The sequence below is a fragment of the Dipodomys spectabilis genome, unplaced genomic scaffold, assembly GCF_019054845.1.
Source record: "Dipodomys spectabilis isolate Male_0828 unplaced genomic scaffold, ASM1905484v1 ptg000173l, whole genome shotgun sequence".
In the NCBI taxonomy this organism is placed as follows: Eukaryota; Metazoa; Chordata; class Mammalia; order Rodentia; family Heteromyidae; genus Dipodomys; species Dipodomys spectabilis.
The window spans coordinates 5,332,881-5,358,323 of NW_024870850.1; the positions used below are offsets into that span (position 1 = coordinate 5,332,881).

At 37.0% G+C, this 25,443-nt stretch overlaps 1 protein-coding gene across 1 annotated transcript in view; it reads right to left on the reverse strand.

The window, feature by feature from the left end:
• Window positions 1-666: 666 nt before the first annotated feature.
• The window catches only part of LOC122119943 (vomeronasal type-2 receptor 116-like), a 31,366-nt gene continuing 6,589 nt past the window's right edge, over window positions 667-25,443 (reverse strand). The window contains exons 2-6 of the mRNA XM_042693993.1: window positions 7,520-7,808; window positions 5,466-6,272; window positions 4,013-4,231; window positions 2,983-3,106; window positions 667-1,595 (exon numbers count right to left, since the gene is read on the reverse strand). Coding sequence (XP_042549927.1) covers window positions 667-1,595; window positions 2,983-3,106; window positions 4,013-4,231; window positions 5,466-6,272; window positions 7,520-7,808 — 2,368 coding nt within the window. The remainder of the gene's footprint in view (window positions 1,596-2,982; window positions 3,107-4,012; window positions 4,232-5,465; window positions 6,273-7,519; window positions 7,809-25,443) is intronic.

A 25,443-nucleotide genomic window follows, 5' to 3' on the forward strand; every position in this document is an offset into this window, starting at 1 on the left:
GCTTACTACTATGTATGACAGACTTTAATCTTAAGAGAAAATTTAAAAAATCTCATATATTGTAACCTTAAATCAAAGTGTATTTTATAGCATACACAAGTTATTCCTAAGCTATATGAGGGTAGCAGCGTGACAGGGAAGAGGATGACAAAGAAGGATATAGAGAGAGACAAAGAAAAAGAGAGACCAGGACAGAGAGTAAGGTCCTATAAGAGAGACTCAGGATAATTTTAAGAGGTGAACGTGTGTGTAGAAATATACAAGTATTGAACAAAATATTTCCTAAGGACAACTTTAAAAGATGTAAATTTGTGAAGAAGAGAATATTAATGAAATGGATTTGAGGAATCTTCAAAATGGTGGTGTGCAGACAGGAAGTTAATATACTGAAAAATTTAGAAGAGTTGTTGAGAAAGACAAGAGTGAAAAGACATTAAGAAGAAGGGATAATAGAATTGAGTGCAGATTGAAAAGGTGGAACCAAATATAGAAGCCAAATTTCAGATTAAATTTTGATCACCATCACTTGTGACTTCCACTGTTAGGAAAATGCACAGTAGATACTTAGTCTTTGAAGTATACATTTCATAATATAAACTATGACAAGAAGAGACAATCACTGTAGAATTAGATCAGACCTTGTGAATACTAATCAAAACTATGTGCTTAATCATAAGAATGCTTATTTCTACTATTATGTCTTTTATCACTGAAGCCATGCAGAGAATTTCTTTTTGGCATTAACAAGATGGTGTAACACTTTGGGACAAAAATGCAGCCTAAGAGTCCTGCACTAGAGGCAAAGATGGAAAAGACTTCTACAGCTACCATGACTTTCCCCTTGGCACTGTGATAGACAGGAAGGAAAGTGAGCCACACGCTGCAGAACACCAACATACTGAAGGTCAGGAACTTGGCTTCATTGAAGGTGTCAGGCAGGTTCCTGGCCAGAAAAGCCATAGTGAAGCTGGCCAGAGCCAGAGAACCCAGGTATCCCAGGACACAGTAGAAGGCAGTGAGGGAGCCCTTGTTGCACAGGATGATGATGTGGCCAGGTTCAGAGTGTGCATCTGTGTCCACAAAGGGAGGAGAACTTCCCAGCCAGAATCCACAAAGTGTCAGTTGGATCAAAGTACAAATAGGGATGATGAAGTTAGGAGCCCCTGATACCAGCAGCCACCTCATCCTTCTTCCTGGGGAAGTGGCCTTGAAAGCCAGAATCACAGTCACAGTCTTGGCCAACACTGTGGAAACAGCCACAGTGAACACAACCCCAAATGTGATCTGCTGCAGGATGCAGGTGACTGTGTTGGGATGGCCAAGAAAGAGCAAGGAACAGAGGAAACAGAAGATGAGGGAGATGAGCAAGATGTAGCTGAGAGCCCTATTATTGGCCTTGACAATGGCAGTGTCATGGTGTTTCCAAAATATTCCAAGAATAATTGCAGTGAGCTTACAAAAGCATAGACCCATGACAACCATAACCATGCCCAAGGGATCTCCAAAAGCCAGGAAACTGGAAGCTCTCAACAAGCACTGAGTCCTCTGTGTGTTGGCATACTGATGATCTGAACACTGCAGACATTTCTCCCTATCTGGTGAGAAAAGTTTACTACCATTACTTACTTTTAATAACCTTGTTTCCTTCAAAGAATTGAGGACACCTTTTACTTTTGTGAAGTCTTCATCTTCTTTCTTTATCTTCTTTTTATTTGGGCTTTTTTCTTAAACTTTTTTTTTCTCAATGACACTCACATGTGTTGATAATGTAACAGTTGAGGTATTGCAATATCTTATTAAAAATTTACACTCTTTCTCATTCTCAAGAGTACTGCATTCATATTAACCTTGGAATTATGCCGCTTACATTACCATACATGTTTCTGTAAGACATTTATTTTACTCTGTGGTATATTACCCTTGATTTGATTTCATTATGTTTCTCTTGCCTGCTCACCTGTTAAGTTGTTGAAACAGATTGATCACCCTTGGACACTCTATAGTCATGCTCACTTCTTTTTTTCTTTCTTTTTTTATTGTGAACATACTGTACAGAGGGGTTACAATTACATGGGCAAGATAATGAATACATTTCTTATCAAGCATTGTAGCCTCCTCCTTTGTTTACCCTTCACATCCCTTCCCAGCCTCCCTGCTCCCGCCCACCTAGTCCTGCCCCCGCCTCCAAATTTGTAAAGTTCATGTTCAACATGACAACATGTACTTCTCATTGTTGCAACGGGTCCACCTGTATCCTTATTTAAACGACTTGTTTTTCTCCTGCCCCTCACTTCTTAAAATGTATTCTAGTTTACTGAACCCTTGCCCCTTGTCAAGAAGAGTGCTTTGCACTGAGAAATAAAGATATGTAAAATTCATGTGGGTAAAATGAAAGATTTGAGATGAACACTCTCCTTATAAGATTTATGTTTAGCTGGGGCCAGTGGCTCAGGACTCTAATCCTATCTACTCAGGAGGCTGAGATCTGAGGATTTTGGTTCAAAGCCAGCCCGGGCAGGAAAGTCCATGAAATTCATGTCCAATAAACACTCAGAAAACTGGGAGTGGCACTGTTGCTCAAGTGGTAGAATGCTCACCTTGAGCTGAAGAGCTGAGGGACAGCGCTGTTGCCCAGAGTTCAAGCCTCACGACTGACAAAAAAAAAAAAAAACAAAACAATAAACCCCGAAGATTTATATTTAATTTCATGTTAGAGTTTAGACTGATCCTAAGGATTAGTGGTAAGAAGGATTCCTGGAGATAACTTTGCCTGCAATATACTGTAAAATTTTACTAAATATGTAATTCAAAGCCATGTTCTATTATATTTCCAGTAGAAATCCACCACTAATCAGAATTTGCTTATTAACAGAAAACAGGACAATGAGCACTGTAATCCTAATACACAGTTTTTGCATTGACTTGTTTGGATTGAGGAATACTAGTGAGAAATAAAAAAATCTTTATAACTCATGGACTCACCTGTCCCATTAGCAATCTCATTTTCTGGGCAAGGTGTACAATCAAAGCAACAGGCAGCCTTTCCCTCCTGAGGAGATTTCCTGAATCCAGGACCACAGCTCTCACTGCAGACAGAGTGAGGAGTCTGAGGAAAGGCAGGGATGTGACAGTAACTGTTCAGAACCATACCAAACACTACAACAATCCATTCCCTTAAAATGGGATGTTTAAGCATAATGTTTTAAGCAAGTGAGTACAGTTGACTTATTTAATTCTCTTATACATTCCGTATTCCATGAGTCCCAAAGGCTATGTGCTTCAATCTTGATTTCTAACCTGTTGAACTACTGGAAGGTATGGGATTTTTAAAAGGTGGAAAGTAGTGGTGAGAACGTAATTTCTAGTGTACTGCCCTATAGGATTTCCTTGAATTCATGTTAGTATATGTTGTCTCCGACTCATCTGTTATATGGGCAAGAGCAAGGAGAAGACCTCTGCTTTCTAGTGTTATGTGAACATCTTATCTTTCCCTTCATTTTCCCATAGCCATGACATTAGAATCTTGTCACAGATGCCTTCAATGATTCCTTTCATCAAAGATATTTAAGTAACAGGTCAACTAACACTTAAATGAATCTCCACAGTAGGGAGTAAAAGAAAATTTTCAACCACATAAATTACCTCATCACATATTTTATCAGTGTTAGAAACCCACGGACAATATTGAAAATCAACATTAAGAAGCAAATTTAACACTTTCGGTTCTCATCCTGCCTCTTGAGCTTGAGGGCTAGGCACTGGAGCTGAGCTATTTTTTGCTCAAGCATAGCACTCTACTAGCCATTGCTCTACTTCCAGATTTTTGGAGGTTAATTGGTGATAAGAGTCTCACAGACTTTTCTGTGTGAGTTTACTCTAATAGTCTCAACTCAGCTCTATTAGACTCTAGCATTATAAGTTAAAGTTGCTTGAACTCAGCCAGGTATATATTTGAAGGGTGATTTTGTTGATTTGTGTGTGCTTAAAATTATTAGGATTAGATTCAACTCACCTCTGTAGTTCCGATTGCCCACTCTACCATATCTTCAGATAAAGACAGTTGATTGCCATGTGGATCATATGGAGAAAACTTTCCTACTTTCACCTCAAGTTCAAGACCCTCTGGAAAATTCCAAATGTTTAGAATATCATACTCTGTCTCCATTTTCCTTTTCTCACCCCAAATCACTTGATCTCCAGTTGGATTATAAAACTTCAGAAAAGTGTGCAGCTAAAAGAAGACAACTTATGGTCAGGTATATCCCAGAGTTAAGACAGAAAACTTGAAATATTAAAAACTCCTTTATTGCCTTTTACTTCTGATTCTGAATTCAGGGATTAGAGACACCTATGGAAGAATAAAAAAATCTTTGTGAAAAAGTAACCTTTTCTGATTACTCAGAAAATGAGTAGGAAGAGGTTTTTTAGAAAAAAAAAATCATTCTGCTACAGCTTGCCCCAACCACTCTTGTGAATATCTATAGTTTGAGCATGCTAAATGTTTAATATCAAAAGTTGATTAAGCTCGGTCACTTATGAAAAACATGAATAATTATTTTCAGCAAGTCAGCCTTTGCTATGACTGAAAAAACTCATAGAGAAATAGCTGAATTTACAGTTTTCAAAACACTGGCTACAAGCATATCAACTTTATTGGTAACTCATGAGTTCATAAGCAGAGTGCTGGTGCCTCAATTTTGTAATCTAGCTAATCAGGAAGCTCAGATCAGAGGATCATGCTCCAAAGCAAGCCTGTGCAAAAAAGTCGGTGAGAATTTTGTCTCCAATTTTGTCTCAGGAAAAGCAGGTAGTAGTGCTGTGCTCAAGTGGTTGAGATGTAGCCTTGAACACAGAATCAGAGACATAGCCCTAGCACTGTATACAAGCCCCTGCACTGGCTAAAATTAATTTATAGAATTAATTTATAGAAGGTGGCTCAGTGGTAGAGTGCTTGCCTTGCATGCCTGAGGCCCTGGGTTTGATTCCTCAGCACCACATAAGCAGAATAAAAGAAAGAAATATGGAATATATTTTATCTTTGCTACTGGCTGTTGTTTTCTTTAGAGCATATCAACATATGTGTAGCATACTTCAAAAATATTGAAAAGTGAAAAATTGCACAGGATATGAAAAGGACCTGAAGTAGTTAAAGGTTTAAGTGTGGATCTATATTTTTTCAATTTTGTACTTCCAATAGTTTCTGATAATAGACAGGAAAAATTTAATGTTTCGTAAAATTATTTAAAATACTGAAACATATACACATTAATATCAGCAACCAAGATATGTATGACACATGAATACAAACATATAGATAGATAGATGTATGCATATACACATATCATATATATAGAGAGAGAAAAACACATTCATACATACAGACATATTTTATTTCATTATAAGACACCTCTCTAGAAAGTGCCTTTGCTCACAGTGTGTGTGTACTCCAACATAGAAGAAATTACCTGCAGAGAGGAAGGCAGTACTCCTTTTCTATTTCCCATTGTTTGAACTTCTGTTTGATGAAGAAGCATCTCATGGAGAGCTTGGGCCACAGTATACACAGCGTTGTATATATTGTAACTATCCACAGACATAGTCATGTCAAAAGTACATGCAGGCAACAAATCCAAAGAGGTATCATGAGCACAGTTGTCCCATGTTACACAGTGAGACTCAGCATCTGAGCAATTAAAAGAGAGAAACCACAGCCTCGCAAGAAAAATGTCTTCTGGGTATTTGGAAGGTTTAACTGTCTTGATAAAATCTGTGAATCCAGAAACATCTACATGATGATGTGTGAAAATAAAAGGTACATGCAATGAGCCTAGCATGAAGTATTTCCTTTTCAGAGTGAAATCCCACTGTGAGTTCACGATACAAACTTTACCATGCATAAATATTTGCTCAATAAATACCATTAAAGCTATCAGGGAATCATTGTCACCATATATGATGAGGACACTTGCTGAAGATAGATTTATCTGGTTATAGACTGCCATGAGTTTGTATATATGTGATGCGTCTTGGGTTGAGATCATTAGCTCATAGGCTACACAAATTTTGTTCTTGGCCATCTCTTCTTTCAATTCAGCAAGAACCCATGCACCATTCTCATCTTGTGTAGTCAATAGTCCCGCCCAGCTCCAGCTGAAGTGAAGCAGCAAGGAGACTATGGCAGTGGCTATTGATGTGTCCTTTGGGGCCATCTGATAGAGAGCAGGAAACTTGTTATGGTCACTCAGGTCATGATCAAAAGGCCCAAAGGTAAACTAAAGGGGAAAAGAATTGGACACTCCATGAATGAGAAGATAGCCATGCATCACAATCACAGCCTTGAATTCTGTAAAGAACTAGTTGAAATGGAAGGAAGGTTTTGTTTTAGTTTAAAAAAAATAATTTAGGGACTGGGAAGGTGGCTCAGTGGTAGAGCACTTGCCTGAGGTCCTGGGTTCGATTCCTCAGCACCACATAAGCAGAAAGAAAAAAGCCGGAAGTGGCGCTGTGGCTCAAGTGGTCGAGTGCTAGCCTTGAGTTGAAGAGCTAAGGGACAGCGCCCAGGCCCAGAGTTCAGGCCCCACGATCTGACCCCCCCCAAAAAATAATTTAATTGGTTTTGAATAATTGTATAACATTTCAATTGACTTGCCAATTGTGTCTTGATATTTGTCACTATTTCCATCAACTTTTCCTATCTATATCAAACTCAGTCACTCCCACGTGCCCACTGAATATTATGTTTCCCCCCTCATCCATTCTCTATTCTTTTGCATTTATTCTTTAACACCTACCCTGCATTTACAAGATATGCTTTGTGTTCATTTTTTACACTGCCAGTAGATCAGAAATGTTGCACCATGGACTTGCATCCCTTTGTATACCACACTTCAGTCAAACTGAAATGTGTGTGTGTGTGTGTGTGTGTGTGTGTGTGCAAATGGCTGTGTTCCATATTTATTTCATAATACATGTTCATATTTTAGATCTAACTTTCACATATGAGACGACACATTTACACTTTCTTGTTCTGAGCTTGATTTACTTCATTCCACATAATATCTTTCGCGTGCGTTTGTGTGTGTGTGTGTTTGTGTGTGTGTGTGTACATACTAGACAATATGGGGCACAAACTCAAGACTTATGCTGTACCAGTGGTGTCACACATTCACCTTGTATTCTTTGCAGGTTAATTGGAGATACAAATTTCCTGATTAGGTAGGATTACTATCAGTACCCTGCTCAGCATATCCTTACATTGTAAAGCCCTTTTCCATTTCCTGGTTAATTAAAGAAAATTTTTGATAAGGCTTGAAAAAGTAAATTATCTAATTATCTGCTCAAATCTTCCATCACTTTTTCCAAACTATAAAAATATATTCCCCACTAATTTTGAGTAGTTACTCCATACCACAAAATTTGATTGGATCATAAGTAGAATCTCTTCCTATCCTTCTCTTCTAACATCTGAACTGCCACCAAATTAGATGTTTTTCTAAAGTTCCACACCTTTTACCCTCACCTGTGGAAATCTGTAGAGTCCTAGCAATGTCCCAATCTGGTCAGATGTTATTCCTGATGGTCCTGTAATTACTGCTATAGACTTGCTGACTCTCATACAGGAGTAGTTTGGAATCTTATACTTCCCAAAAAGAAAAATGAAGGGATTCTTAAACATTGTCCAAGCTCTGAAGTGAACATCATAGATATCAAATCCCAAAGTTAAATTATGTAAAAGATCAGGGTTTTTGTTTATCTCCTCAATAGCAAAAGTCAAGGCCAAAACACACTGATAGTTCTTGAAGATAAACCTGCATAACGAGCAAAGAAATTGAGGTGGAGTATTTCAAAGCTTAAGACTTTGATACATTAAATGCTTGCTTCTTAGCCAATGTATATGTTAAAATATTGCTCCAATTAGAATGGAATGTAAATGTGGTCTCTTATGCTTCCATATAGAATTAGGTATGGACACGAAGGGAATTTGTCATGAATGAGATTCAGATACTTATTTAAGTTGAGGGAGAGTTTATCTCTATTGCCACCTACATCACAGCCGAACCATCACCACCCTTGGTCCTATTCCCCTGGACCCCTCTAGCAAAACCTTGTAATTTCTTGTAACAATCATTAGCTAAACCAACACCCCACCTCTACCTTTCCCCATCCTAGCCAAAAATGCTTAAAAACCAATGTGGACTGGCATGTGGGTCCATTTCCTGGGATTCTGGTACTGGCCCATCAGCACTTTTCACTCAATAAAATCATTTACATTTTCACTGTGGACTGAGTAGTCTCACTGCACATCCACACTACAAGGGGACCCATATCCCATAGGTGTGCACCCATATGCATAATAGCTAATGTCTTAGTAGAATCCATATGTCAATAGAACATGGCAAGGGATGTTTAGGGATCTGAAGATAAAAAATCTAAATTATCCCCCCAGAGTATTATACCTAGCAAAGCTATCCTGTAGAAATGAAGGAAGGACAAAGATTTTCCCAGAGAAGAAGAGTTAAGGGATTCTATCTCCACTAGACTCTTCCTACATTAAATACTAAAATAATTTGTTCAGGCCACAAAACAGAATCATTAATGAACAAGAAAAATACACAAGAATGTATACCCTGTATCCTGTGAACACAATGAAAGTTGAGCACAACAGAAAATGAAGTCACAGAAAATACTGAAACTCATAGAAACTGAGCAATTCATTGCTGAGTTTCAGGAATTCTTTGAAGAGAGAGTGAAGATTTAAGCCTTTATCTTTTGTATAAATGTTTTATTGTAAAGATAGTGTATGGAGGGGTTACAGTTACATGAGTAAAGTAATGAGTACATTTCCTATGGAGCATTGTTACCTCCTCTTTTGATTTTCCCCTACCATCTCTTCTGTCCCCACCCCCCAACTCCTCCCTCCACCCCTGAAGTTGTAAAGTTCGTTTTCAACACAGTGTCTTGTACATCTCATTGTTACAATGGGTTAACCTGTATCCTTATTTCAGCATTTTGTTATTTCACTTCCCCTCAACAGATTAGAGAACTGTATATACAAGATGCAGGGCACCAGAATCAAATACAGTAAAAACAGGGATTATACCATGGGGGAAGAACATACAAAAAAATTCACATAGTATATTATAAATACATTAAAAACAACAGCAAGAAAGATAAAACGCATAAAATATCAACTCCATTGCCCCACAACAATGGCAGTTCTCAGAATACAGTCCGTGATTGTAAGTGTTTGCATCAACCAATTAGAAAACTCTGTCAATACATTAATGGATGCACCTCATAGGCAGAACTGCTACGGAAAGATAGTGGCATCATCACATGTAAACTCCTTTGATGTGTCTGAAAAACAGCTATTTAGATTCCCTGCATCCATTTCACCTCAAGAGATCCACACCAATCAAACTTTAAACAGATAGAGACTCATTCAAATACAGAAGATATCTCACAACAGAAACACAGGAGCAGAAGATAGCAACACAGCATCCAGACCCCTGATGAGTGGCTGCAGCCTAGGCATCTTTCCTTCACAGGAAGCCCAGGGAGACCCAGAAGAACATGCCTGAAGTGCCCCCAGTCTAACATTAAACAGAGAACAGTGTGATGCTGACAAAACCACACAGCAAAACACTTATCCTAGATAAACAAGGAGGGAAACCTAAGCAGACATCTAAATCAGCTTGGAGATCCTCTGGAGAGGCTGCTGCTGCTGCCAAAAATCACAAAGGAGGAGTGACACCATAGGACCAGGGAGGTGGAAACAGGAAAAGGAGATTAAGACTCCCACATCCAGACACAGAGGCCCCTCAAGAAGAATCCTTCTGCCCAGCTCAAAACTGACTCTGGAATCTGTGAGTACCTAATAGGGAAGCCTTCCTTGGAGGACCAATTCCAGGTCTTGATCTAAATAGCCAATAACAAGGCAATTAAAAAGGCAATGAAGTCCTCCCAATCATGAAAAGTCCAGGACCATACAGATTCATAGCTGGAATCTATAAGGTCTTCAAATAGGAACTCACTGTATACTGCTCAAACTCTTCATTGAAATAGAAAGGGAAAGGTCACTGCCAAAGTCATTTTATGAAGGCAGTATACATAACATTTATTCCCAGTCTTCATAAAAGAGAACTATAGACCCATTTCTATGATGGGCGTTGATGCAAAACATCTCAACAAAATCATAAGCAACTGAATTGAACAAGTAAACAAAAAAAATCGTACATATGTTCAAACGGGATTCATTCCAGGATTGAAAACCTGGTTGAATATATGCAAGTCAATTAACATAATTCAACACATTAATTGAGGCAAAGAACCACATGATCATCTCAATATACTCAGAAAAATCATAGCTTTATTATAAAAGCTCTAGAGAAGGTATGAATCCGTGGAACATTCTTCAATATAATAAAGGCTGTTTATGACAGACCTAGAGACAGCATTATACTTAATGAAGAAAATTTAAAACCAATCCCTCTAAAATCAGAATAAGGATGCCTATACTCTCTATTCCTGTTGAACACACTTTTAGATTTCCTAGCAAGAGAAACAAGGCAAGAGAAACAAGGCAAGAGAATCATATAAAGGGGATCCAAATAGGGAAAGAAGTAGTAAACATATTCCTCTTGGTGGATACATTCCTCACCCCAAGCTACTTAATTGATTCAAAAGTTTGGCAAAGGAGACAGGTATAAAATCAAACCACAGGAATCAGTAGCCTTCCTTTGTGCCAACAATGAGAAGTGTGATTCTGAAATCAAGAAAACAATGCCATTTGTAATAGCCTCACAACAATACATAAGAATTAACTTAACCAAAGATGGGAAGGGATTATATTGTGAAAATTTTGAAAACTCTTGTAAAGACATTGAAGCTGACTTAAGGCAGTGGGAAAGCATCTCATGCTCCTGGTTTGGAAGAATTTACATCATGAAAATAGAAATTCTGTCCAGAGCAAAATACAAATCCCATGTAATATCCATTAAAATTCCAGCAACTATCTTCCAATAAATAGAGAAATCAAATAAAAAATTCATATAGAATAATAAAAGATCATGAGTAGCACAAATGAAATCCCTACCAGTTGGAACATTTCTGGAGGAAGATCAATACTAAAGTTGAAGTTTTATTACACAGCCATAGTCATAAAAAACATCTTGAAATTGGCACAAGAATAGGCCTAAAGCCCAATAAAATAGAACAGAAGAAAAAGTAAAAATCCCACAAACATATAGCCACCCAATATTTGATAAGGGAACCAAAAACACAGCTTCCAAGAAAGATCCTCTTACACAAATAGTGCTGGCAAAATTTGCTATCTACACACAGAAAACAGAAGCTATATATCCATATATCACATTGCACCAGAATCAACTCTAAATGGATCAAAGACTTTAATGTCAGACCAGACACTGTGAAAATATTTCAGTAAGGGCTCATGAAACACCTAAGCCTTCAAGCCACAGGGTAAAACAATCTAAACAAAGATCTGGAATCACAACAATTCAAAGGCTGGATAAATGGGACTGTATTAAACTGAAGAGGTTCTGCATAGCAAGGGACATAGTAACCTCCCTTTGTATCACATTTAGAGTAAAATAAAATTATAAGAGAAGAAAGATGAATCAAAACAACATTGAGAATCTACACACTGCAGTTATAATGGTCATTATCAAGAAAACTAACGGTAAGTAATGCAGGCAAGGGATGGGGCCCAAAGGGAACCTTACACTTTTGGTGGGAATGAAATCTGTTCAACCACTCTGGAAAGCGGTATGGACATTCACTAAAAGAATAAGTGTATATTTTCCCTGTGACCCAGCAATACCACTTATTGGCATTTATACTCTAGAACACAAACCAGACCACACTTTAGCCCCAAGCAAAACCATGTTTATTTCACCATGGTTTATTCCAGCCATGATATGGAATCATTCCAGATAGCCCTCTGTGCATCAATAGAATAAGAAAACAAGGTACACACACAAACACACAATGAAAACATATTTATCTATTGAAGGAATGATACTGTATCTTTGGTAAGGAAATGGAAAACCTTACATTAAGCAAAATAAGAAATGTGGGCTATGTTTTCCGTTTGTGGTAACTAGAATGACTAGGATGGCTAGATGGTAACAGTGAATGATTAAAATAAATACATAAATATCATACATATATATGCACAGAGCCTGGGCCATGATAATTTATATAGGATCCTAGACATTAACATACAGCCATGAAAGGTATATATCCATAGGAGTGGTGGACAAGGTCTTATGGGTATGTAAAGATAACTGTATAAAATAATATTCTATGAAATGCACTCCAAGAAAGGAAACAGAAGCTGTTTTTTATTTGCAATTGTTGCTATTCATTTTCTTTACTTTTGTTTGTTTATTATTTTGTATTTTGGAGGGTAATGGAGAGCTTATAAAAAATGGAAAAAGGATGAACAAACTCAACAAAGGTATTCACTAAACACTATGCAGAAAATGAACTGAATATGTTGTGGGTAGCCATGAGCGGGAAAGACAGTGAGAGAATGATGAAAAATAGATGTGAATAAAAAAGAATTGTATTTATTAACCATGTACCTGTAATTCCTCTGAATATCAACTCTACAATAACAATAACATATGATAAATAAATTAAAATAAGCAGGCCCTTCACAAGCAATGAAATTGCATTGGCAATAACAGACTGCCCTCTCAAGAAATGCCCAGCATCTGATGGCTTTAGAGCTGAATTGTAAAAGACCCTTAAAAGAGAATTCTCACCAGTGTCTCCTCAAAGTCTTAATTGAAATAGAGAGGGAGGGAACAGTACTCATTCTATGAAGCCAGTATTATATTCATCTCCAAACAAGAATAGGCCACACTGAGAAAAGAAAACTTTGTATCTTCCTTCTTGATGAACATTTATACAATATCTTTCAACAAAATACTGGCAAATAGAAACCAATAACTGACCCAGAAAATCATATACTATAATAAAAGGGGATTCATATCAGGGATGCAAATCTGATTTTACATATGCAAGTCAATTAACATAACGGAAGCAAGGGCAAAATCCACATGATTAACTCAATTGAAGCAGGAAAAACCTTTGGCTATATCCACACCCTTTATGATAAAAGGTCTGGAGAAGCTAGGACTCTTTGGAAAATTCCTCAATGTAAGAAAGACTGCATGTGAACAATCACAGCCAGCTTTATGCTTAATGGTGAACAACTAAAGATATTTCCTCCAAATTCAGGAACACAACAGCGATATCCACTCTCTCTATTCCTCTTCAACATAGTATTGGAATTCTTAGCAAGAGTAGTATGCAGGGAAAAACATTTAGGTGAACCAAATAGCGAAGGAAGAGCAAAAACCATCCCTTTTTACAGATGACATGATCATCTATTGATTACAGATGACATGATCATCTATTTAAGGGAGCCCAAAATCTCCTCTTCCGTAGCTACTAAAATTGTTCCTGAATTTTGACAAAATAGCTAGGTATAAAATCAACTCACAAAAAAAGATTGCCTTTCTTTATGCCATTGACAGAAGATTAAGGCTGAAATTACAATAACACCCCATTTGCCATTGCCTAAAAAATATAAAATACCTGTGAATGAACCAATAGGTGAAAGACAAGTGTAGCAAAATCTTTTTCAATTTGAAAAAGGAAAACAAGGAAGATGGAAAGATATTCTGTGATCCTGAGCTAAAAGAATTAGCATTATGAAAATGGAAAAACTACCTAAAGTAATTTATAAATTCAATTGAATATCCAAAACATCCCCCAAAATTATTCAGAGACAGAGAAAGCAATTCAAAACTAACAGAGAATTAGAAAAGACCATGAAAAGCAAAGCAATTCTTAGTAGTCAGAACAGTGTCAGAAGAATAACAATACTGAACTTCAAGCTCTATTAGAGAGGCATAGTAATGAAAACAGCATGGTACTGGCAAAAAGATAGGCCAGAGGACCAATGGAAGAGAATACCACGAAATGAATGTAAAGACCTATATCCATCTAATATTTGATATAGAGGTAAAAAATATAGGCAGAAAGAATGATGCTGGCAAAACTAGACATCCATGTGCAGAAAATTCAAACTAGATATCTATACATCACCTTTCACCAACATCAGTTTAAACTGGATCCAAGAACACAATGTAAAGCCAGAAAACATCAAACTTTTACAAGAAGGTTAGGGGAAGGAGAGGGCTCTTAGATTTAAAAGGTTTTAGGTAAAATTCCTGAATCATAGCAAATGAAACAATGATGGATAAATGGGCCTATGCCAAACAAAATTTTCTGCACTGCAAACCATATAGGTAACAAGCTAAATAGAAAGACCACAGAACAGGTGATTTTTGTTAACCAGGTATCCATCAGAGAAAGACCGCCATAACCAAAATAAATGTGGAGCAAAAAATGCTGATTCCTCCAAGACTCAACATCCCAGCTAAGTGAGTCAATGACTCACGAGAAACATCTCAGAACAAAAGATAAGGATGACCAATAGACACATGAAAAAATATTCAACATCTCTTGCCATAAAGGAAATGCAAATCAAGACCAAACTGGGATTGTGCATCACCCCATTTAGTATGGCCATTATCAAGGAAATAATAGGCATATGGCCAAAAGGGAACTCTATTCATTGGTTGTGGGACTGAAAATTTGTTCAGCCCCTCTGGAAAGTAGTATTGAGTGCCCAAAAAATACAAAACATAAAACTACCTTATGACAAACCAACTCACTCCTGAGCATATAGCCAATAGAGCATGGACAAGGTTATATTAAAGTTACCACTCAAACCAGGTTTATTGCAGCTTTATTAGCATAGCCAAGATATGTAATCATCCCAGATGCATCTATATACATACACAGTGAAATGCTTCGCATCCATTAGAAAGAATGACATTGAACCATTCATAAAGAAAGGGAATGATTAGGAGATGATTATGTTAAGTGAAGTAAGCCAGACCCAGAGAAGCACAATTTCATGATTTCCCTCCTTAATGAGAACTACTATGTGTCCTATAACTCTAGAAGCAAGCAAATTGGATTGAACCCAAGCAATCATAACTGAATTAACTGAAGTATGATAGAATCTATGGGGAGCACATATCATAATTCCTTAGGAAGATAAAGGCAAAGGTCAACAAAATGAGTACTAGGAATACCTAGTGGGAGGCCAAATGCAGAGGAATAGAAGCATGAATGTGGGAAATAAGTAGAACGCAGGCAAGAATGCATTGGATATGCCACAGAACTAGAGAAAATAAGGGAAGGACTGGGTAGAACAGGTAAAGCATGTTGAAGGGATGACACAGATCCACATGCTTTGTATACATGAACTGATTTTAAATGGCAAACATCCAACACATAGCCTAAAATTAAGAAAAGTGAGGGATGAGGTTGTGGTGGGAGTGGTGGTTGAGAATGATACAAGTGATGACATTGGGGCCTGGGAAATTGGCTCTGTGGTAGAGTTCTTGCTTTGCATGCATGAGGCCCTTGGTTTGATTACTTTGCAGCATATAAGCAGAAAAAGCTGTAAGTGGCATTGTGGCTTAAGTGGTGGAGTGCTACCCTTGAGCTGAAGAGCTCAAGGACAGTGCCCAGGCCCAGAGTTCAGGCCCCATGACCGACAAAAATTAGGGGGGTGCCATTGATCAAGTCACACTATATTTATCAACTGCTCTGTTGAATGAGAAATCCTTTGTACAAATACATACAGAAAATAATGTTTAAAGAAGCTTTCAATTTACTGATAAGAGTATATATATACATATATATTATTTGTACCATATACTATGTATACTATATAAAGAACATGTATGTCATGATATATAGAAAATTATAGATAATATATATATAACTATGTATATAACTATTCATAAAGTGTACATATTTTTTCTTTTTATTATTAAGTTTTTTATTGTGAAAATACCATAGAGAGGAATTACACTTACATGAGCAAAGTAATGAGTACATTTCTTTTCTGCTTATATGGTACTGAGGAATCGAACACAGAGCCTCATGCATGTGAGGCAAGCACTCTACCACTGAGAAACTTTCCCAGCCCCAATGAGTACATTTCTTATCAAGTATTTTTGCCTCCTCCTTTGTTTCCTCTTACCATCACTGCCCTCCCATCTCCTTCTCCCTCCCCACCAAACTTGTAAAGTTCGTTTTTTGACATAGCATCTTGTATATTTCATGGTTGAAATGGGTCCACCTCTATCCCTATTTAAACATTTGTTTTTTCCCTTCCCCTCAAATTTTTGTTAAATAGCAAAAAATTCAATATATAATCCAAAATAAAAAAAGAGGTTGTTGGTCAGAAGAGAGGGTGAGAATGTTAAAAAGGGGTGACATGTTTCAAAAGTCACTGTATTCATAAACTGCTCTGCATGGCAACACTTTGTACTAGTACAAGAAGATAATAATATTTTAAATATGCATAAACGTTACTGACTATTCAAGTGAGCTGAGAATATTCTAACATGTAAATATGGTAGACAAATCTTACATAGTATTTATATGAAGAGGGAAAATTATTAACATATCTAACTATTGCCATGGGAAAATGAAAAATTAAATATTCAATTATTTATAAATGATGTGAGGATCAGTTGCCATTTTCATTTGTATGTCACTAATATTTTATCTTAAAATGTTTTTTACTTTCACTTTATGGCCAATGTGATGTACAGAGGGAGTTCTGTTACACTAATAAGTGAGTAAGTATATTTCTTGGAAAATATGTTACCCCATCTTATCATAACTACTAAAAATTTTCATTAAAAATTAAAGGAAAAGAGTACATTAAAACATGTCTCTACATTCATACATTTGATAAAAAAAACCTCTACTCTTTGTGTGTGTATATTTTCCTTTTCCCTTATGTTCATAATCACAGATAATTGTCATCTTTCAAAGTAGGTTCTTGTTATCATATTTTAAGCCCCTCATGTACCATAAAATTGATAGCAGACAAATGAAAGCTCATAATCCAAATGCCAAAACTCACTACTATTGAACTAAATAAACACTGAAGTCTCTAAAAAAGAGGAGTGAAGGAAGAAGTTTCAATAAACCAGGAAAATAAGGTACTTAATGGCAATGTTGACAAGTGATCTATCAATAATGACTGGGAATGTAAACTCTACAAAAAAGAGTTAGAATGCTTGATTGAATAAAACCCTCATTCCTAAGGACAGATTGATTCCAAGAAAGTCAATTCAGCATCAATGGCCTTCAATGAGTGTAAGAAAGAAATGTAAGCCAGATCTACAGAAACATAAGTTGTATGCTTTCTCTGAGTATAGAATGTACCTATAAATCTACAAGTAAACCAAGAAAAGGGTAAAAAAATAAAACAACAAAAAACAACACTTGCACATGATAAATTATGCATGTCTCTAGGCATTCCCCACAGTGAGAACAAAGGAGAATATACTCAGGAGAGGAACAGACAGGTGTAATACCTATATGCATCTGATCATATAAAATAATATTTGTCAAAAAGAACTCCAGGAAATGTGAACAAAAGTGTTTATTTCTTGTTGCTGTTTTTGTAAGCACAGAGTCACAGAAAAGGTAGAACAAAGGATGAACAAATGCAGCACTGCTGCTCACTAGACACTATGTTGAAAATAAACTATAGACATTGTGGGTGTGGTTGGGGTGGAAAGAGAGCTAGAGAAGGGGTGAAATTATTGGAAAATAAATGTTCTCTCCATCTTACTTATGTAACTGTAACCTCTCTTATGTAACTGTAACATCATCTTTATAATAGCAATAAACAATACATCAACAGGGGGTGGGGCGTAAAAAGAAATGCATTAGAGTAGTCCAAACAAATCAAAGGGAAAAGAAAGCAGAAGTATCCATAAGTCATCACATCAAATAGACCTTAGTCACAGCAATTAAATATTCCATGTTTATAATGCAATGATAAAACCATCAGATCAACAAGATGACATAACAATTGTTAATGTATGTTAACACATGATCAAAGCACTTAACTCTAAGTAATTAGACTTAGAGATAATGCTCAACACAATAAGAGCTGTGGATTTTCTGGAGAGACACTCCAGACCAAGTCAGCAGGGAGCCATCAGAATTAAATTTCACCCTCGTTGAGATGAGCCTTACATACACCTACAGAACATTTCACCCAACATCTGAATAAACTGTGTCTCATCAATACTGATGATTGGACAGGAGAGATCATGGTATAGGACAAAGAATTTGTTTAAATAGGTATACAGGTTGACCCATTGCAACAATGAGATGTAACAGATGCTATCCTGAAAAATGAACTTTAAAATTTAGGCGGGGGATAGGGGGTAGTGTAGTTGTGGAGATGGTAGGGAATGGATGGCAGGGAAAAAACGAAGGAGGAGGCAACAATGTTTGATATTTTATTGCTCATGTTATCTTAACACCTCTGTAAAGTATTTTCACAATAAAAAACTTACTTAAAAATATATATGAAATGTACATTGAGCATACTTGAAAAAGACACAGTGGTAAGGCTAGAAATTAACAAGGAAAACAACAAAACATATCCTCAAAACATTGAAATGAAATGAATTTCTTTTCAATCAGAAATAAAGTCTTTAATTAAAATTTAATTTAAAAATATTCAGTTTAATTAAATGATTGATACATGATTAAAAGACTTGCTTTTTTGTTTGTTTTCTAATGAGAAAATGCTGTACAGAGGGGTTACAGTTACATGCACAAGGTAATGAGTACATTTTCTATTGAGCATTGGTGCCTCCTCCTTTGTTTTCCCTCCCACCACCACAAATACTCCCTCATCCCATGCCCTGGAGAGTTGTAAGGTTCATTTTCAACATAGTGTCTTGTACATCTCATTGTTACAATGGGTCAGCCTGTATCATTATTTAAGCATTTTATTTTTTCCCTTCTCCTCCACAAATTAGAGAAGTGTATATACAAGATGCAGGACACCAACATCAAATACAGTGAAAACAGTTGTTATACTATGGGGGAGGAACATAGAAATCAAAAACAAAAAAATCACATGGTACATTATAAACATGTTAGAATCAATAGCAAGAAAGAAAAAAGATATTTGTGTCCCTATCTTGGGATTCATTTTGCTTATCATCATCTTATATGGTCATGAGTACATACCTTTGGCCATTTTCTGTTTGTTCTACACATGTACTAGTTATTGGAAATAAGGGAAACCATGGGATCTATGTTTCTTTGGGCCTGGCTTACTTCACTTAATATAATTTTTCCAAGTCTTTCCATTTCCTAACAAATGGTGCAATGTCATTCTTTCTGATGGAGGCATATATATAAATACATATCTATATCTATCTATCTATATATATATAAATAACATTTTCTTGATCCATTCATCTACTAAGGAGCATATCTTAGCTATGGTAAATAATGCTGCAATAAACATAGTTGTGCTGGTAGCCTTAGTATGGCCTTGATTGTGATCTTTTGGGTAAATGCCCAAAAGTGAGATTGCTGGGTCATAGAGGAACTCTATGTGGTGTCTTATGAGGAATCTCCATAATACTTTCCAAAGTGGTTGAACAACTTTACACTCCCACCAACAATACAGTAGGGTTCCCTTCTGGCCACATTTTCTCCAGCATCTGTTGTTATTAGAGTTCTTGAACTGGGGTGAGGTGGTATCTCCATGTTCTTTTGATTTGCATTTCTTTTATGGCTAGAGAGCTTGAGCATTTCTTCATGTATCTATTGGCAATCCTTCTTTCCTCTTCAGAGGAGTTTCTCTTTAAGTCTTTAGCCAGTTATTTATGGGGCAGTTGTTTCTTTGAGGATTTGTTTTTGGGGGATTTAATTTCTTAAGTTCCACGTATATTTTAGATATGAGACCCTTGTTCATTGTATGGCTAGTGAAGATCTTCTCCCAATCCATGAGCTTTTTATTGATATTGCTAGCTATGTCCATTGCTATGCAGAAGCTCTGGGGCTTCGTGCAATCCCATTTGTCCAACCTTCTTTGATGCGTTTTGTTTCTGGGTCTCTATCATGAAAAATTCAGCCTGTGCCAAGGAGACCTAGGGTTTCTCCTATTCCATCCTGTAATGTTTTCAGGGTGTCTGCTTTGAATCTGATCCTCAAAAATCAATGGCTTTTCTGTATGTCAACAATGAGAAGAGGGTGGCTGAAATCAGACAAGCAACTCCATTTGTAATAGCCCCTTTAAATGTAAAATACTTTACTAAAGAAGTGAAGGACCTATATGATGATAACTTTAAAAAACTGAAAAAGGAAATCAAATCAGAACATAGAAATTGGAAAAAGCTTCCATGCTCCTGGATTGGAACGATCAACATCGTGAAAAAGGCAATACTTCCCAAGGCTATCTACATGTTCAATGTGATACCAATCAACATTCCAACCTCATTCTTCAATGAAATAGAAGAAGCAATCCAAAAATTCATATGGAACAATAAAAGACCTCGATTAGCAAAAACGATCCTTAACAGAAAGAACAGTGCTGGAGGAAGATCAATACCAAATTTCAAGCTACTATAAAGCCACAGTAATCCAAAGAGCTAGGTATTGGCACAAGAACAGAACTGAGGACCAGTGGAATAGAACTGAACACCCAGAAATGAACCCACAGACCTATAGCCATGTAAAATTTGATAAGGGTGTTAAAAAAATGGAATGGAAGAAAGACAGCCTCTTCAGTAAATGGTGCTAGAAAAAGTGTTTAATCACCTGTAGAAAAATAAAGCCAGATCTTTATATAACATCCTGTAACAGAATCAACTCCAAATGGATCAATAACTTGTTTTTCATGGCAAAGTTCTAGAAGTTTACCAATCTTTAGAACAAATATAAATGAAAACGGATTATCAGAATCGATAGATATAGAAAAAGAGCAATAAAATGAAACTGTAACAATTTTGCTGAAATCAGGCATAGAGAAGCTGTACTAAAGAACCTATGCTGCATCTCAAGCAACTAGAAAAACAAACCCAAAATTGTTAGAAGGAATGAAGTAATCAAGTAGAAGAAAAAGTAGAGACTGAAACAAAATGCCAATAATCAAGAAAGCAAAAAGAACATTCTACAAGAACAACAGGGTGATAAAACTGAAGTAAAAATCATTAACCTTAAAATAGATTAGCCATAAAATTCTACATATGAACCCACAGCTCCCATTATTCTACATGACAGAATCAGTAGGATATAAATAGCTGTATTATTGAAAAACCATCTATATAAGATTCAGTAAGTCTATATCAAAACTTCTATCACGTCCTTCAAAGAAAAAAAGGCAAAACTTAATTTTATGAACAAGGAAACCTTCCATTAGCCAGAGCTATTTTAAGAAACAATAACTACAGGAAAGCGTCCCTGTACCAGTTCTTTACTTATAATAGCAGAAAACATTCTGATAAAAACAGACACATGGATCAAAGAAATAGAAGACCATAAGGTTATTCTAACAATAGACATGATTCTTGGTGGTTTTCAAATAACACATGGCCCAAACTTGAAACTGTTAGCAAGCAGTGGCATTCTGATGCTGGGTGTGACTGTGTGAAACACTCAAAGTAGACCATACATTTTTTAATTTCAAAATTGATTATTTCGTAATAGAAACTCGAAGTTTGCAAGTAATAGTGAAAATGAGAGAAAATATAAATACACAGGTAACTTAAACAAAAGTCAATAAAAGAATAGGAATAGTCTCTGGGTTGATTAAATGGCAGATTCTTTGTCTCACTTACAAGGTCATATCTTCCACCCAAGCATTGGAAATGTAAAGAAACTGTGCTTGTGTCCAATTGAAAAGCTTCAGCACAATGAAAGAAATGCTGCAACAGCCATATGAATAGTTAAAAATCTTGCTAGCTATACATCTCAGAGAGAATGAATAATATAGTGAAAAACAGTTCTAAAAATTAAATATTAGAATAGAAAAAAATCCAATCAAGGAAAGGACATTTAAAATTAAAAATAGAAAATCACAACAGAAAACTGATATTCAATCATTTAGGTATTCAGGACATTCATTAGTTATTCATTTACATTAACAAAAATTACAGTTTGAGTAATGGTATATAAAAATGAAAGATTGGACATTTTACAAGAAATTAACCCTGTCTATACTGGTGGCTTAGACCTACAATCCCACCTAAACAAGAAATGGACAGAGTTCCGGGAAGATGGCAGAGGAGAAGCTGGAATCTGAACAAGCTCTTGCACAGAAAACAGTTTCAGAGTTCCAGTGAACAGTCCCAAGCCAGAGAATCACACCAAGTGTGCCATCAAAGGACAGAGAGTTAGTCAAGAGAGGGGAAGCCAAGCAGACACATCTGAGCGCCTGCCAGCAGCTGCTGCGGAGGCGGCAGGGTCTCGGCAGCGACCACCGCCGCGGGGACACACCTGAGACACAGTCCAGGACCAAGGACCCAGACGCAACGGTCGAGCGGATTCTACTCAACACCAGCAAGAACCGACAAGGAGCGGACAACTTCATCCTGCACTTTGCACACCAGAGACAACCCGGGATCCAAGACTCGGCGTGAGTAGAAGCCCGACTTCCTCACTCCTTCTCAGGGAGCAGAGGAGGGAAGGCCACCCCTCCCCCCCCAGCACCGGTGATCTCCATCTTGGATACTGACAAAGCTCGGAGGAGCGGCTAGCTCTAGCTCAGGCCTTGGAATAAAACTAGTCATCTAGCAGGTCACAAGAACTTAATGGCGAAGTGACCTCACAGACTCAGTTCCATCCAGGGAAAAGTCACCCAGCTCAGGCGCCAGCCATTGGAGTGGCTCTCCTCACCAGATAAGGAGAGCCAGAGGCTGCCCCTCCCTCTAGCAGCCACCACAATCAATTGAAAAACAGAAACCCTGAGAATGGCTCCAGGCTGGGTGCTGTGAGTTTTTTCACAAAATAGCCCCAGGGAAAAGCTAGTGTTTGTTGAAAGGCCTCAACTCTACCCAGAACCTAGCCTCATCACTGCATCCCCCTCTTTTGTGATTCTCAAAGCAGATCACCCTCCCAGTAAACTAACCTGGGAGGGGGATCTCAAAATCTTGGGTAAAGCAGAGCATTTTTCTGCCTGTTCCAACAAACTGACTTAAGAAACCAATCAAGCCACAGGACCTCAAGCTGACCAGAGACTCCAACCAGACTCTGGTTACAGACAAAAGGGAGATACAGGACTCTTCCCACCCCTCCCAAAAAAAAAAAAAAAAAAAGAACTTTTTTTTTCTTCTTCTTCTTTTCTTTTTTCTTTTTTTTGTTTTGTTTTATTTTTCGTTTTTTGTTACCTTATATATGTAAAAAATTTTTTTTGCTTTTCTAAAACTTTTATTAATCTTTAATTTTTGCCTCTTCTGAAAAAATAATTGTTTTCCATTAACTTTTTTTTTTTCTTTTCTCCTCTTATAATTTTTATTTTAGGAATACGTGAATGTGTGTTTTCCTTTCTTTTCTTGTCTTCTTTCTCTTTTTCTTTCATTCTTAATTATCTTTTTGTTTCTTGTCTAGCTCTACTGAACTTCTGATCTTTTCTTCTCACTTTCCTATCCTCTCCATCTTTTCCTCTTTGTTCTTCTTTATGTGACTTAACTCTTGTCCTGCACATCCTCAGATAAACCCGTAGTTAACCAGTAGACCCTATCCCCCATTGTGTACACACTTAATCCACAAACTTATTACTCAATTCAAAACCTCTGAGACTTAAATTCATTAATAGCAGTACTACCTCTTTATACCCATATAATATTTTAAGCATTTTTTAAAAGTTTTTCACATCTCCTCTATGTCCCTCCCTTTCTCTCAACATATTCATATTCCTCTATAAATAGGTGGTCTTTTAATCCCTAAAATAACATTAATTTTTACGTTTCTATTTTTTTTCTGGTCTCTTTTCATTCCCCTTTCCCTTTCTTCTTTTTCTCTCTCTCTCTACTTGCATCCTACCCAACCTATTTCCTGCATTGTGATTAGGACATAGTTAACTCTCCCTGTGCCTCCCCACACCAATCTATTCCTATTTTTTACCCACATCTCTCCCTAACCCTAATAATTTCTGGTTTTCCAAATTCTTCTCTGCGGTTCGAAGCCCTTTAACATATAGTTGTTTGATGTCGAATAGATGTATCTGTTGAACTAGATTGTATCTGTAGACTATTGACCGTACAAATGCAAACTTTGGTTGATGGTTGCCTTAAGATAGTGTTCTAGCACAAAACTGGTGCTATCTTCATCTCAAATGGGCAGAGTAAGCCGGAAAAACAAAAGAAAAATGGCAAATTCGGGTATCTCAATTCCCAATCTTGATAATCAGGGGTTAGAACAGCCAATGAATAATCCAGAGGAGAGTTCCCAAACAGCTCTACAAACACTGCTGGCAAACATGATAAATGAAAAGTTTGACAATGTACAAAGGACTCTGTATGAGCGTGACAGGGAGAGAGAGGAGGCATCCCAGAAGTTTATACAGGAATATCATAAGCGTGAGGAAGCTACTCAAAAACTGATACAGGATTTGCGTGAACAACTTGAGAATACTCAAAGAGAAAGGGAGGAATGGCGTGAGCAGGCTGAGAACACTCAAAGAGATCTGCAGGAATCCCATGAACGGGAGGAAGCTAATCAAAGAGTAATACAGGAATTGAGAGACCAGGTAGAGAACACACAAAGATCACTAAAGGCATTCATGGAATCCATTAACAAAGAGCTGAAGGAAGTCAGGGAGACCACAAAGGGAATGCTGAATGGAACCCAACAGAAGGAATGGGAGTCCAAAGAAACCATAACCAATCAACTAAGTGATTTGAGGACAAACACTGAACACCAAATTAAGGAAGTAAAGAAATTCATACAAGACCTAAAACAGAGCTTCAACAAAGAACTTGAAGCCATCAAAGCTGACCAACTAGAAGGAAAAGAGATAAAAAACAAAGTAGAGAGTCTTGACAGCAGGTTAGACCATGCAGAAGATTGAATCTCAGGGACTGAAGACAGCCTAGATATTATAGAGAAAGAACATACAACCATCCAAGACAAGTCCAAGAAATATGATAGATCTATCCAACACCTGGAAGACACCATCAGAAGGCCTAATCTAAGGATAATGGGTGTAGAGGAGCACCTAGAAACAGAAGTTAATGGTCTAGGAAATTTGTTTAACAGGATCCTAGCAGAGAACTTCAAAAACATGCAAAAAGATAGGCCTGTCCAGATACAAGAAGCCTTTAGAATCCCAAATAGACCAGACCAGAATAGGACATCCCACCGCCACATTATAATCCACACAGGATCAACTCAGAACAAGGAAAAGATCCTTAAAGCTGTCAGAGAGAAAAGGGTAATCACTTATAAAGGGAAACCAATTAGAATCACCTCAGATTTCTCAGCAGAGACAAT